Source organism: Narcine bancroftii, chromosome 3 (assembly GCF_036971445.1).
Source record: "Narcine bancroftii isolate sNarBan1 chromosome 3, sNarBan1.hap1, whole genome shotgun sequence".
NCBI lineage: Eukaryota > Metazoa > Chordata > Chondrichthyes > Torpediniformes > Narcinidae > Narcine > Narcine bancroftii.
Window position 1 is genome coordinate 247944052 of NC_091471.1, and position 16738 is coordinate 247960789.

A 16738-nucleotide genomic window follows, 5' to 3' on the forward strand; every position below is an offset into this window, starting at 1 on the left:
GACATGTCTATAATATTTGATTTATATTATCCTTAGTTTATCTTGTGTAAGGGTTTTTGTTAAACAATAAAACTACTTTAAAATAATATATTAGACACATTTACTCTCTTTAAAATACATTTTGATCCTCACATGAAATGTCCTGAGGTCCCTCTTCCCGCGGAAGGTTGAGTGGAGCATAAACTAATCAGAGGTCGCCTTACTCAGCAGTGGACGTCCGCATCTGCTCACGTGTGGCTGCCATTTGCCCAGCCAATGACAAGCGGCGTTCCTGTTGCCAATTCAAGATGGCGGCGACCGTGTCCGTTACTTCGCCGGCGAGCGATTTGCTGGAGAACGAGGAGATTCATTTGGGGCAGGAGGAACGGGAAGGATTCGCCGACGATGAGCCGTGGTCCGGCGCCAGCCCGGAGGCCGAGCGGGAGAAAATTGGCGCCTTCGAGACGAGGAGGGGGGAGGAAGAAGAGGAGGAGGCCGTGCCGCATCGGCGGATCCCCGAGGAGACGCTGGGCAAGCTGGAGGCCGAGGAGAAGCAGCAGAGGCTCGAGCGCACTCGCCGCGAGTTCCGCAACCGGCGAAAGATCATCATCCGGAACCTACCACTGGACATCATCACCCAGGTAAATTGAAAAAAGTTCGAGTGCCGGCGTGCTTGAGGGGATGGGGGCTGGCGGTGCGGTTCCGGAGCCTGGGCCGCGGCGGCGATCCAACCCCCTAGGCCTCATCCGTCGCGCGGCGCCTGACTACCCCGGATGTCAGCTGTCAATCAACGTCTGTTCGTGTCTGCACGATCCCTGGGTTCGTGCAGACTGCAAATGCAGATCCCTATTCTTTGTGTGTGTTTTTTTTAAAATTTCAACTATTGCGTATTTTAGAAAAAAATGAGGTAATCTTATTTTGTTTCTCTAACTGCATAATGCAGTTAGTTTGTTTTCAATTCTTTATTTGTTTACATCAGTGGTGATTCTGCCTTGCCTGCAAGATGAAGGACCTCAGGGTTGTACGTAATGTCACGTACGTACTCTGATAATAAATATGAAATTTTTAAGGGAATGCAACTTTGCTTCTTTTTTTTGAGGTGCGGTTATTTCTAATGCAGATTTTTTCTTTTTCTTCTCTCCTATTCCTCAATTTGCTAAGTTCTGTAGAGGCTTCAGGTTGGGACACTTATCAGTGAATTAATTCATCTCCATTTTATAGATAATTCTATTTCTGTTATTTATTGTTTTAAATAACCAGGAACTGCTCACCTTAACCATCTGAGACATTCATGTTCATTAAACAATATTTATTTACTTCCATATGATTATTTGCCCTGTATATGTATTGTTTGTCTGTGTGTTATCCCTCCTCACTGATTGCTCCCTCCCTTCTCTACCTATCGTCTCCTGCCTTTGTTTCCCACCCCCACTTCCATCCTTTTGTTTAGATGCCTACTGACATTCTCTCATATCTTGAAGAAGGACTCAAGCCTAAAACGTTGGTTAAGTATTTTTACCTTTGCTACATAAAGGACACCCTCCTGCTGAGCTTTTCCAGCATTTTATGTTTTCACCTCAACCATGATTTCTCGAGGAGTCACGTGATGGAGTAGTGGCTGGTCGAGTGGAGCCAGCCCTCTCCAGAGAAAAGGAAAAAAAAGTTTGAAAAAACAGAGTTCAATAAACATAAAATACAGGAAGCGAAACATAAAGTTACAGAGAATAGACAGAAGATGGCACCCAAAAGAGAAAAAGTAAGAATAACAGAGAAAAGGGGAGAAGGAAAATCACTGAGAAAAGGCCTTACCTGCACATCGGAGCAGAGAACCACTGTGGAAAGGAGCGGCCGATCTCTGATGATGGTGAGTCCCCAGAGGAGCGGTGTCCTCCCGACCAGCGGACTTCAAAAATGGCTTTCGGAGCCAAGAAGAGGTGCAAGTAAAAGAAAAGGTTAATGCTGGGGGGTGGGGGGGGGGGGGGGGACTCAGCTGAGGAGTGGCCAGCTGAGAGTTGCCTGGTATCGGGGCATTCGGCTGGGGGAAGCAAACAACAAAGAAAAGTGGTGAGAAAGAGAATGAAGGACGGGAAGAGGAGGAGCGGCAACAGGGCGACCGGCAGGGGGACGACCTGCTGCAGAAGGCCCAATAACAGGTCGACCTGCAGCAGGAGGCACAACAGTAGGAGACACAGCAGCTGGAAGCCCAGCAAGGATACAGAAGCAGCTCACCAGAGAAGGATGAAGATACACAGATACAGAGAAGAGAAGACCAAGAATTTCAAAGGAAAGAATAAAGTAAAATAGAAGGACAAAATTTAGATAAAGCCTTTTTTGAAGAAGAATGGAGGTCATTAAAAGAATGGCTATCGTTAGAATTTAGTTCAATCAAAAGAAAAATGAAAAGAGCTGAAGACAGAATGCAAAGCTTAGAGTTGGTCATGACTGAAATAGGGAAAAGAGTAGAAAATATGGAGGAACGAGAAGCTGCTATAGAAATGGAGATAAATGATTTAAAAGGGAAGTTGGAAGAGAGCGGGAAAAAAAATTAGAGACAAGGTTTATTGTCACAAAAAATTGATGTATTGGAAAACTATAGTAGGCGAAACAACATAAAAAATAGTGGGCCTGAAAGAAGGCAAAGGGTCAGATATGAAGGAATTTATAAAAGGATGGATCCCAAAGTTGTTGGGAACAACAGATTCACATGAAGAAATAGAAATCGAAAGGGTGCATAGAGCACTAGTCCCGAAACTGCCACCACATCAAAAACCGAGATCCATATTGGTAAAACTTCTAAGATATACGACAAGAGAGAACATACTGGAACAGGCAAGAAAGAAGGTTAAAGAAGACAATAAGCCATTGGAATATAAGAGACAAAAAAAAAAATTTTTTTACCTGGACATAAGCTTTGAACTTTTAAAGAAGAGGAAGGAATTCAACACGTCAAAAACAATCTTATGGAAGAAAGGGTATAACTATATGAAGACATCCAGCAGTACTCAAAGTATTCATTCCTGGGGAACGGAATAGACTGTTTTCGGACCCAAAGAAAGCCCAAGAATTTGCTGAACATTTGCAGACAAGAGAGGAGGAGGAGAAGGAGTGTCAAGAAGGATGACCGGCAAGAAAATATACAAAAATATGTAAAAATATAAAGTAAAGATAATGAATATATAAAGATTTAAAGATGGATAAGAGAAGGGGGAAAAAGAGAGAGCTTTACTATTATATAGGAAAATAGTGTTCTCGGGGAGGGGGGGTGGGGATGAGAGAATAAGGGTCACTGCGAAATCGATTGACGCTTGCGAGTAAGTTTGCAAACCGAATGGAATGGGTTGTGGTTGCCGTCAAGGGACAAGGGGCAATCCAAGGAGGGGAGGTTCATTTGGGGTTAAAGGGTTATTTCTTGTGGGGATTGTTGGGGCATTTCATGTCTTAAGTGCGTTGTCATATATTGAGATTAAAAAGGAAAACTTAAAAAACAGTCATGGAAAAAAAGGGGATGGAGGTGGTGAAGAGGCGGAAAAGAAGTGAAAATAAAGATACAAGATGGCCACGTTGGACTATATGACTATAAACATTAATGGAATATATAACCAAGTTTAAGTGTATCCCATTGGGAAAAAAAATCACATAATTTAAAAGACAAAGTTACAATGTTTGAAAAAACCTGGAAACCATATATGGAACATAACAGAAAGAGCAGGCCTCGGACCACCACCACCTAAAATGATGAGAAGATAAACACGATCAGATTTAATGTGAGTAAGTAGATGATAAGTCTTTTTTGTTTGTATTCCTTTTGTATAAAGATATTGTTTTATTGTATTTTATATGTCCAATATTTACTGTTTTTGGAGGGGGGTGGGAAGGGAGGGATGGGGGAAAAAAGAGAAAATGTCACTGAATATTTAAAGAGATGCATCTGTAAATATATTGGTTGATATGGTTCATAGTGCGATAAATAAAGAATTACAAAAAAAAACCCATGATGTCTACAGATTTTTTTGTGATTTGCTACCATATATCTGGCTGTGCGTCTGCGTGTTTTGCATTGAGGATCGGAGAACAGAACAGTCCCATGATGTCTACAGATTTTTTTGTGATTTGCTACCATATGTCTGGCTGTGCGTCTGCGTGTTTTGCATTGAGGATCGGAGAACAGAACAGTTGGGTTGTACTTGTGCAATCAGGTGACAATAAACTTGGCCTGACTAAAATTTTGAGATTTGAGCAATGACTATTCATTATTCAGCAATTAAAACACTTCTGCATGGGGTTCATATTAAATAGTTGGCGTCCACAGAGAAGATAAATAACCAAACAATCTAATTTGGCAACTATATATAAACCTTTTTTTTGTTTGATACAGGAATGCCACTCTTCCTCCAGTTAGTACTATAGAATTTTTTTTAACAAGACTGAAAGTACAAAACTAAAAGATGCACTTTGAATGAGACAATTGCTTGATTCCAGGCATCAATTGTGGTCTTTAATTGACTATTTACCTTTGTGTTGCACACAGTGGCCCACTTTAGTTTGAATTCGTGCCACTTCATATTTTTCTAATGTCTACTGCTTCACCTCCTGAATTTTGGAATCTTCCTTTGTTCATTTATTTGATATGGATATTGCTGGCAAGACCATCCTTTATGTCTCTTGAGAAGAAAATGCTAAAACACCTCTTTTGAATCACAGCTGTATTCATGGTTATGAACTCAAAGAATCCTCTTGGACAGGAATTTCTAGGATTAGAATTTGAAAAACTATACTACCCCTTTTCACTCTGCTGTGTACAAGTGGGTTAACCGGGCAATTTACCCAGTTACCTACCTGGAAATCGTGCAACATGATAAGGTCAGACCAGACCGGGCCAGTCAAAATTAACCAAGCTCCGAGACCTGTGTCAGGGGTGATCTCGGAGCTCAGCTGGGTTCACCTATTCTGGCGGTGTGAAAACACAAATGGCTTACCAGGTATGAATGATTGACAAGCCTCTGTGGCCTCAGACAAATGGGAAAATCGTACACAATTTCCTCCCTTATTGAAGAAATTAACTTTAAATATCTTGGTTATCTTTTACTAGTAAGAATAGTGTCTGCATTTCTATAAAACTTCAGACCATCCTGTACTTGAAAACAGACCGATTTTTAGGGGCAAAGTTATGACTCTAACAGCGCATCGAAATAATTTGCATGTGTTTCAAGAGCAGATTTTCCGCATGTGCTCTTGAATATATTTTGCAGGTAACTAAGGCTGTGGTGTGAGCTGCAACCTTCCCAGGGACTTTACCTGGATCTTAGGAGGGTCATCTGGATTCAGCAGTGTGGAAAGGCCTACTGAAGGCAAGGCAATATACTCTAAGTCAGGATGATGTGTGCTTCTTCTTAGAGTCATGAATTTGCAAAGAATTTGCCAAGAAATCATAACGTGCAGTGATGTGCACGGTGAGTTGGGGCAGTGGATTGTCGATTAAGCTGATTGGTTCTGATTTTCAGATTTGTCATCAGAGTACATCAGAGGGTTGCATACAACCCTGAGCTTTTTCCTGTGGGCAAGGCAGAATTACCACTTGTTGGTGCTGCAAGATAAAACTACTCAACGTTCACATCTAAACAAATAAAGAAATATAAACAAATTCAAATGCAGAGAGGAAAAAAATCAATAAAATGCAAAAATAAGAGTCTTTAAATGAGCCCCTGATTAAGGGGTCTGACAGTGGAGGGAGCCACTGCTCCTGAACCTGGCAGGTGCGAGTCCGATGGCACCTACACCTCTTTCCTGATGCAGCAGCGAGAACAGGGCGTGTGCTGAGTGGCAGGGGTCCTTGATAATGACGGCTGCTGCGGCTGCTCTCCCCATAGATTTTCTTTGCTGCTGTTATGCTTTTAGGAAGTTGCTAGATCCACATTCATCTTGAGTTTAAGCATTTCATCACACACTTGACTGTCGCCTTGTGAATAGTGGAGCAGTTTGGAAAGTCAAGAGAGGAGTTACTTGCCATGCAATGCCCATGCTCAGTGTGGTCCTTGCATGAACAGTAATTGAAGCAAAACACAAAAGTCTGCAGACACTGATTGAAGTGAAAACGCAGTGCTGGAGAAATGCAGCAGGTCAAACAGAGTCCTTCATATGGGCAAAGATACAGAACCAACGTTTCAGGTTCGAGTCCTTCATCAAGGTATGGGCAAGCATCTGAACCAAATGGTTGGGACTGGGGGAAGGAGCACAGTCCTATAGGCAGGAGGTAATTGGTGGATAAGAGAGGAAAGGGGTGGAGAAGAGAGAGGAAGAACGGGAAGTAGGCGAGCAGAAACTGGAGAAGGAGATTTGTTGATGGTATCGCCCGAGTTGGAAAATTGGGTATTGCTCCTACAATTTATGGGCGATCTTGGTTTGAGTACATGAGGCCATGAACAGACATGTTAGTGTTGGGGGATGGGGGGGACAGAATTAAAATGGGAGATCCTGGTCACTGATGTGGTGATGAACAATACTTGTGTGGTTTCTTGATGGAGGACTTTACTTTGGTAATAGCATTAAATTTTAGGGGATGTGGATGAAATCTCAACAGAAATGATCATAGCAATGTATCTTTCTGATCTGAATATTCAACCTCTGCCCTATTATTCTCTGTATCTTTTTCTATGTATATGTGGGCCACTTAATTATCCATGAAGCTTTCTGAATGTTGTTCCAGTAGCTCCTCCATCAAATGTTGCAAGCCTAGCAATTTTAAAAAAATCTTGCCTTTGGTTTTCATTGTTAATTTCTTTCCTTCTCCATTGTTGAAACATTTTTCTGGCAAAATCTTGGAGGAAGTAAGTATCCTGTTTTGTTCTACTTAGCAGATAAAGATGATTGTTGACTTCCTTTCCTCTCTCCAGTCGGTAGATGGAAAAGCATGAATAAATTAACTGATCAGTTCGGTAAAGTCAACCTGTATTGATTTAACTGATCCTGACATCATATGTGGGTGAGGGTGAACCTTCCTTTTGGTGGGGTGGAGAGGGGGGTGAAGAGAAACAAAAACAAGGTATTGAAAACACTTAGCAGATCAGGTGCAATCTATGGGATGAGAAAGATTTTCAACTTGAAATATTATTGATGTTTAATGTCAAAGGCATATTTAGAATGTACATGTCCTCTGAAATTCTTTTTATGGGGGGGGAATGGAAAACAGCCTACAATTGTCTAATTTAAATTCCTTCACTGCAGTAAAAAAATAAATGTAGACAATAGATGGATAAATATCCATAGTTATTAGTGCAAGTGATGTTTTAATATGCAGACAGGTCTTTTTGTACTCCTGGATTAATTTATAGTTGCGAAGGGAAGTTTCAAGAGGCTGACAGTTGTTGGATTAAAAAAAACCCACTGCTCTTGAGCCTGGAGGTATTGGAACTCTGGCTTCTGTGCCTTCGACTCAAAGGTAGCAGGGAGAAGAGGTTGTTACCAGGATGATAGGGATCCTCTGATGTTGGCAGCCTTCTTGAGGCAATACCTCGCGTGGGTGCTTTCAGTGGTTGAGAGGTTGGTGCCCTCAGTCATCAGTCAGTATACATTTCACTATCCACCTATACAAGTTTGATTAAAATATTTGAAAATGTGCCCATAAACTTTGAGCAGAGTCCTCAGGGTACCATGGCCAAAAAAAAAGTTTGAGAATGGCTAGTCTATGGTCACTTCCTGACCTGCTGAGTGTTTTCAATGTTTTATTTTTGTTGTAGTTTCAGATTTTCAGCATGTGCAGATATTTTTTTTCTAAAGTTAGATGACAAAATAGATGGAATTGAGGGTCACAAACTAACCGATCTGTAGCCTCCTGAAGTTTAAGCAAGGACAACTTGAACTGTGCTTGTAATACCTCTCATCAACACTCCCTTCAACAAATGTTTCAGGGCCTATAATGTCGCTCAACTTGGTGTCTGCAAACCAAATATTGGTAGTTTGGTTGATCTGTCCAAGAATATCACTGTGCTTGGGACTGGGTCACAAGGGAGGGAGGGAGGGAAATAAATAAATAATGACAATTGGGATGTGAGCGGCTGCAATGACTGGGAACATTTTGGTTTGTTTGACCAGAATATTCTTGTTTTCCACAAATGTGTTAACTTTTCCTTTTGGTTGAATAATTTATTGACATCGCATAAAGTAAAAGCCCGAGTATATGGGAATTGGCAGATGCTGGATTAGTGTATTTTCCGGTTGCTTGAGATTGCACTTTGCATGATGGCAAACTAACGGCGAAGCATGCCAATTTTCAACTTCGATTTTTTAATCTATCTATTTTCTGTAATTTTTTTTGACAGTTGCTTGGATTCTGGATCGTGGGGATTTTACTGTTCTGAAACTATTTTTCGATCATGAGACAAGTTAAGAATTTAAAAAAAAAACACTGGTCCCTATCCAAAGTGCATAAAAAGGAGGAGTAAGGTCTTGAGACTGATTTGGGTCAAGTTCTCATCAACAGGATTGGTGGTATTGTACTTCCAAATCAGTGGAGCAAATTGGCATTTAATAAGATACAAAGTTACTGTCCCACTTTTTTTAAACAATGCAGTAAAGCAATTATTAGTTTTTGTTAACTTTTAATGTTGGGAATGTGATGAAATATCAAAAATTCACCAGAATGTTTCTGCCCTTAACTTACATTTTTTATAATTTTTTTTACAGGAAGTTTATGAACTGCTGAGTGAGTATGATCTCAAATACTGCTTCGTGGACAAGTACAAAGGGACAGGTATGTGTTCTTGTTTCCTAATTGCCCAGATTTCATTGAAGACTGAGAAGTAAAATTTAACTATAAAAAAGGCAAACTACATGCCATGGTCTCCTGCAGCGTGCCAGGGAGCAGTGGATTGTTTCACCAAGTGGGCTGGTGAAAGGTAATGGAATAGTTCATCCCTTTGTGTTATCACCTCCCAGTTGCAATTCAGATAAAATAACTTAATTTAATTTCTATTTCTTTCTGAAAATGCATAATTCTTTGAACAGACATAGAATTGGAGGAGTCATGTGATGGAGTAGTGGCCAGTAGTGGAATTCCAGCCCTCTCCAGAAAAATTTTAAAAAAGGTAGAGAAAAAACAAAGTCACTAACACAGAAACAATAACAAATTGAAAGTGAAAGTGTGGAGAAAATGGCAGCAAAGAAAGAAAAACTAAAAACAACGGGAAGAAAAGAAGGACGTCGGAAGAGGAAGGTGAAGGCCTTACCAGTACGAGGAAGCCCGCCGTGGAGAGAGAAGCCCGCTCCCTGAGGTCAGTGGAAACCCCGAACTCAGGACTACAAAGATGGCTCACGGAGCCAAACCAAAGTGTGCAACTGCGCCTGCGTGGATCCTCGCGCATGAACGATGCACAAGATAAAAACAACACCGACAGGAGGGGGAACCAGCTGAGGAGTAAATCTCCACAGCCGAAACAGACAAGTATAACACCACAGCAAGACTCTCAACAGGAAAACATAGAAAATAACGGGAACAAGAAGGAAGAGAATAAAAATAGGAAATCAAAGAAACAACAGATGACCAACTCAGAGAAAGAAGACCAACACCAAGACACTTTTAATAAAAATAAGAAGAACAAAAATACCCAACAAAATAAAATAAACAACCCAACAAGAAAATCAGAAGAGACACAGATCCTGGAATGGACCCAGAAGAAGAGGAGGAAAAACATAGAGAAATGGAAGATGAAGGGAAGGGCAAGTACATGGATATATATTTTTTTAAGAATATATGGAAACAGTAAAAGAATGTCAGACACAAGAATTCAGTGAAATAAAAAGAAGAATAAAAAGTACAGAAGAAAAAGTGAATAGATTAGAGATGATCGTGACAGAAATAGGATAAAGAGTAGACAAGGTGGAAAAATGAAAAACAGCCATAGAAATTGAAGTAGATGACTTAAAAAAGAAATTAGAAGAATCTGATTAAAAAAAAAAGTTAAAGAAACACAGGAACTGTTAGCTCAGAAGATAGATATAATGGAAAATTATAATAGAAGAAACAATATAAAGATAGTGGGCCTTAAGGAAGATGAAGAAGGCAAAAATATGAAAGAATTTATAAATGAATGGATCCCCAAGGTCCTAGGAAGACTAGAATTACAGGAAGAAATGGAAATAGAAAGGGCACACAGAACATTAGCCCCTAAACCACAACCACAACAAAAACCAAGATCCATTCTAGTATAATTCCTAAGATATACAACAAGAGAAAATATATTGGAAAAGGCAATGAAAAAAATAAGAGAAGACAAAAAAAAACCACTGGAATACAAGGGTCAAAAAAATTTTTTCTATCCAGATATAAGTTTTGAACTCCTGAAGAAGAGGAAGGAGTTGAATGCAGCAAAAACGACCCTATGGAAAAAGGGTTATAAATTTATGTTAAAATACCCAGCGGTACTTAAAATAGTTATCCCGGGGCAGCAAAGCAAACTATTCTTGGATCCGGAAAAAGCACAAAAATTTGCAGAACAACTACAAAACAGACAGAGAGATGAAGAGATGTAAGAAGAACAAACATGACAACAAACTATATATAAGTAAGAACTAAGAAGGGAAAGAAAGGGAAGAAAGGAAGTAAGGAGGGAATTAAGAGAGTGACCTTTGTTATATATGAAGATTAAAATCTTTTCAGGGGGGGCTGGGTGGGGAAGAATAACAGTCACTGCGAAATCAGTTGACGCTTGCAAGCGGATTCGCAAATCCAAATGGAGAGGGGAGATGTGGTTGCCCGACAAGGGACAAAGGGTAACTCAGAAAGGGGAGGGATTATTGGGGCTAAAGGAATTTTAGATATGAGAATAGTGGAAATATTTAATGTTTTAGAAATGTTGTCTTATATGTTCAAAAAAGAAAACACAAATGGATAAGAAGGGAAGGTGGTGATGAGGAAACGGAAAGGAAAGATAAACAAAGTATGAAATGGCTATGTTGAACTATATGACTTTAAATATTAATGGAATACATAACCAAATCAAAAGGAAGAAACTGCTAAATTTACTGAAAAAAGAAAAAATTGATATAGCATTCGTACAAGAAACACATCTAACTGAAGTGGAACACAAGAAATTAAAGAGATATTGGATAGGACATGTAACAGCAGCATCATATAATTCAAAAGCCAGAGGAGTAGCTATATTAATCAATAAAAATGAACCAATCAAAATAGAAGAGGAAATAATAGATCCAGCAGGGAGATATGAAATGATAAAATGTCATATATTCAGAATTTTGGAATTTACTCTATGTATACTCACCTAATGAAGAAGATCAAAAATGTATGCAAGATATCTGTTTGAAGATAGCAGATAGGCAAGGGAACATACTAATTGGAGGGGATTTTAACCTTAATTTGGACTCAAACATGGATAAAACTGGGAAAAAAAACTAACAGAAAGAACAAAGTAACCAAATTTATAATTAAATCGACGCAAGAAATGCAACTTTTGGATATATGGAGGAAACAACACCCAAAGGAAAAGGAATATTCATATTATTCGGGTAGACACAAAACATACTCAAGGATAGACCTATTCCTGTTATCAGCCCACATTCAAGGGAGAGTTAGGAAAACAGAATATAAAGCTAGACTCTTATCGGATCACTCACCCCTGTTATTGGCAATAGAGCAAGAGGACATCCCACCAAGAATGTATAGATGGAGATTAAACTCTATGCTACTTAAAAGACAGGATTTTAGAGAATTCATTGAACAACAAATTAAAATGTACTTTGAAATAAATATGGAATCAGTGAAAGATAAGTTTATACTATGGGACGCAATGAAAGCATTCATCAGAGGGCAAATAATAAGTTATGTAACTAAGATGAAGAAGGACTACAATCGGGAAACAGAACAGTTGGAAAGGGAAATAACAAATACAGAAAAAGAATTAGCAATAAAGGAAGATATAACTAAAAGAAGAGAATTGGCAGACAAAAAAATAAAATATGAAACACTACAAACATATAAGGTGGAGAAGAACATAATGAAGACAAAACAAATATTATGAGCTAGGAGAAAAAATGCACAAAATTCTAGCGTGGCAGCTTAAGACAGAACAAACTAAGAGAATGGTATTGGCATTAAGGAAAAAGGACAAAAAAATTACATATAATCCAACGGAGATCAATGAAAACTTCGGGAAATTCTACGAGCAACTATATCAAACTGAAAACGAAGGGAAAGAAGACAAAATAGATGAATTTCTAACTAAAATTGAACTACCGAAATTACAAACAGAGGAGCAAAATAAATTAATAAAACTATTTGAAATAGAAGAATTACAGGAGATATTAAAAAAACTACCGAACAATAAAACACCAGGAGAGGATGGATTCCCAATAGAATTCTATAAAACATTTAAAGACTTATTAATTCCTCCCCTCCTGGAAGTAATCAACCAGATTGATAAAATACAAAACATACCAGATTCATGCAAAACAGCAATAATTCACTAATACCAAAGACAGGGAAAGATCCACTAGCACCAGCATCATATAGACCAATATCTCTACTTAATACAGATTATAAGATAATAGCTAAACTATTAGCAAACAGATTGGCCGACTATGTACCAAAAATAGTAAATCTAGACCAAACTGGATTTATTAAAAAAAGACGAACAACAGACAATATCTGTAAATTTATTAACTTAATTCATGCAGTAGAAGGAAATAAAACTCCAACAGTAGTGGTTGCTTTAGACGCAGAGAAGGCCTTTGACAGAGTAGAATGGAATTATTTATTCAAAGTACTACAAAAATTCAGCCTACCAGAGAAATATATTAATTGGATTAAAGCATTATATAAGGGGCCATTGGCGAAAGTGACAGTAAATGGATATATATCAAAACAAATTAACAGAATGGTACAAACAAGGAGGCTTACAACTACCAAACTTTAAGAATTATTATAGAGCCGCACAATTAAGATACCTATCAGATTTTTATCAAACAAGGGAAAAAGCAGATTGGACCAGATTAGAACTAGATAAAATAGGGGAGAAGATACCTGAACATATATATATATATATATATATATATATTATAAATGGGATGAAAAATTGGTGCAACGTAGGAATTCACCAGTATTGCATCATCTGCTCAACATTTGGAAGAAGATTCACGTAGAAAGGAATAAAACAAATGACCAACTACCAAAACTAATATTGACGCAAAATCAACTAATCCCTTTCACAATAGATAACCTTTCCTTCAGAGAATGGGAGAGAAAAGGGATCAAAAGAATAAAAATTGTTTTTTGGAAAATAAATTATCCTTTGAACAAATGAAGGATAAATATAATATAACTCACGATACAATGTTTGCATACCACCAACTGAAAACCTACTTGAAGGACAAATTGGGAAACAGTCTGAGGTTACCAGAAGGAAGCAATTTTGAATATGTGATTACAGACACAATGATAATTAAAAAATTTATAACAAACATGTACATCAAACTGCAAGAAAAGGAGAATGAGGAAAAAAATGGTAAACTTAAACAAAAATGGAAACAAGATCTAAACATAAAGATAAAGAATGAAACATGGGAAAAGCTATGCTCCAGAACTATGAGAAATACAATAAACACGAGGTTACGCATGATACAATATAACTGGATACACAGGCTATACATCACACCTCAAAAGTTAAATAAATGGGACCCAACAGTATCAGACAGATGTTTTTGCTGTAAAAAGGAAACGGAAACAACAATTCATGCAATTTGGACATGTGAGAAAGTGAAAAAATTTTGGGAAGATCTAAACCAGATATTAAATAAAATCAGAAAAAGCAGAGATCTTCCTCCTAAGTAATATAAGAAATAAAGAATTTGGACTCGATTTAGATGGAGCACAAAAAAGATTTGTTATGATAGCCCTAGCTGTAGCAAAAAAATGTATTATGTCAACCTGGAAATTAGAAGACAACTTGAGAATACAACAATGGTATATAGAAATGAATAAATGTATTCCATTAGAAAAAATAACATATAATTTAACAAATAACATCACAATATTCGAACAAATATGGGAGCCATTCATGAAATACAATAGAGAAATCCTACCATGGACTTCCACCACCTAAAATGACAGAAGGAGAAGACAACGAAAAGAACTGACTTAGTAAAATTTCTTGTTTATTTTTATTAAGTGACAACGTTGTTTAATGGGTGTAATGTATCTTATAGATTGAACTTCATATAAATGGGGAAGGGGGAGAGGGAGGGAGGGAAGGGAGGGGGGAAAAAGGGGGAGAAAATGACACTATATATTTAAGAGAAAAAATTCCTGTATGTATCTTGGTCAATATGGTTTATAGTGTGAAAAATAAAAAATTTTTAAAAAAAAAAAAAAGAACAGACATAGAATTTCTGGAAGAACTCAGCAGGTCAGACAGCATCCCTGGGTAGAAATGGTCAATCTGAAGCAGTTATTTTAATACTTTTGTCAGCCCAGCAGGGTTTAGCCTAAACTACCCTTTCTACAGATGGACAAGGTTCAGTTTCACTCCATCCTTCGCCATCCTTCCAAGCAAAAGTGTGAAACAGTTCCTACCTTTACCCCAATGAAGTGGAAGTTACAAAGTCGTATTTCCTCACTGGCGATGGGGAGAAAGACAGTTATATTAACTATTTTGTTTCTTTATTTCAGCTTTTGTCACCCTACTCAACCGGGACCAAGCAAACTCTGCCATTGAAAAACTTCACCAGTCAACCTTACGAAACCGAGAAATTTCAGTCCAGCTGCAGCCCACAGATGCTTTATTGTGCATTGCAAATCTGCCACTGTCCTTCACCCAGCAGCAATTTGAAGAGCTGGTGCGCCCTTTTGGGAACCTCGAGCGATGTTTTCTTGTATACAGTGAGATCACTGGGCACTCGAAAGGTTATGGCTTTGTGGAATATATGAAGAAGGACTCCGCAGCGCGTGCCAAGTCGGAGCTCCTTGGAAAGCAGCTGGGGACACGGACCCTCTATGTTCACTGGACAGATGTGAATCAACTGACTCTTGATCTCATGCATTCCAAGTGCCTCTGTGTGGACAAGCTGCCACACGATTACAAAGACCTTCAGGGACTCCAAGAAACCTTCAGCAGTGTCTATCAGCCAACCTATTGTCAGGTATGGTCATGGAAAGCAGGCATTCTTTAAAGCAGGGATTATCCAGTGGATATTTAAACCTATGAGCGACAGTGACCATCTGTTACTTTCAGGGCATATTCTTGACAACTAAGGGCTGAAAGCTTTATTGTTTTACACATTTGCTTTTCTTTTTTCAGAATACCAGTCCTCACCACTAAGTTTAATTTTTTTAAAATTTAAATTTAGACACACAGCATGGTAACAGGCCCTTTCGACCTTTGAGTCCATGCACCAAATTACACCCAATTGACTGACAACCCTGGTATGTTTTCACTTTGAACGGTGGGAGGAATCTGGAGCACCCAGAGGAAACCTTCACAGACAATGGGAGAACTTACAAACTCCTTCCAGATGGTGCAGGATATGAACCCCAGTCCTGATTACTGGTGCTATAACAGCAATGCGCTAACCAATACACTAAGCATGCCTCTCTTAAGAAGAGAGGGGCAACGAGGAGAAAATGAGGGACGTGGAGTTTTTTAAAAAAAAAATAAAAACAAGAAGGAAATTGGGAGGGTTAAAAGAAGATACAAGGTTACTTTGATAGACAACGTGAAGGAAAATCCTAAGGGTTTCTACAGATACATTGAGAGCAAAAGGATAGCCAGGGACAAAATTGCCCTTCTTTAAGATCAGTATGGTTGGCTATGTATAAAACCAGAAGAGATGGGAGGGGTCTTAACTATGTTTTTTGCACTAGTATCTACTCAGGAAACTGGCACAGATTCAAGAGAAGCAAGGAAAGCAAGCAGAGAGGTCATGGAGCTGATACAGATTAAAGAGGAGAAACATCTTCACATAGTAGTGGGAATATGGAATGAGCTGCCAGCTGAAGTGGTGAATGTGGCCTTATTTTAACATTTGGATGGGAGGGGTATGGTAGGCCATGGACTGGTGAAAGTCAGTGGGATGAGACAGAATAATTGGCACAGACTTGAAAGCCAAAGGGCCAGTTTTCTATGCTGTAATGCTCTATGGTTTTGCGCACTATTGATATGAAGAATATCTGAAACATTTGGAAAGAATGCTGATGGTTGTTTTATGCAGATTCAGTCTTTGTTCCCTTCATTTCTCCCTTTCAGAAGTTCATACTCTAATCTTCATCCTATTTTACATCATGTTGACATTGCAGCTAAAAATGCATGTTCCTCAACATTATTCTGCAACTGTATATAATCATGAGGTAGAGAATACAGTGCTGGTAGTCCTCAACTTACGAGACGGGGTTGTGTTCTGGCCGACTCATTGTAAGTCGAAAACAATCGTAAGTCAAAAAGGAAGTGGGATAAATGTGGGGACTGACATGGGGCTGTCAGGAGAGAGTAGGGCAGTGGGATCTGATACAGTGCTGTTGGGAGAGAGCAAGGCAGTGGGGACTGATTCAGTACTGTCGGGAGAGAGCTGGGCAGTGGGGACTGATACAGTGCTGTCGGGAGAGAGCGGGGCAGTGGGAACTGATTCTGTGCTGTCGGGAGAGGGCGGGGCAGTGGGGACTGATACAGTGCTGTCGGGAGAGAGCGGGGCAGTGGGAACTGATACACTGCTGTCGGGAGAGAGCGGGGCAGTGGGGACTGATACAGCGCTGTCAGGAGAC

The 16738-nt window shown here is 39.1% G+C and overlaps 1 protein-coding gene across 2 annotated transcripts in view; it reads left to right on the forward strand.

Moving 5' to 3' along the window:
* The first annotated feature begins 255 nt into the window (after positions 1-255).
* raver1 (ribonucleoprotein, PTB-binding 1) overlaps positions 256-16738 on the forward strand; it is a 71265-nt gene continuing 54782 nt past the window's right edge. The window contains exons 1-3 of one of the 2 annotated variants that reach the window (XM_069927441.1): positions 256-620; positions 8659-8725; positions 14654-15123. In XM_069927441.1, coding sequence (XP_069783542.1) covers positions 288-620; positions 8659-8725; positions 14654-15123 — 870 coding nt within the window. In that variant the 5' untranslated portion in view covers positions 256-287. The remainder of the gene's footprint in view (positions 621-8658; positions 8726-14653; positions 15124-16738) is intronic. The other variant, XM_069927440.1, reaches the window with a different exon arrangement.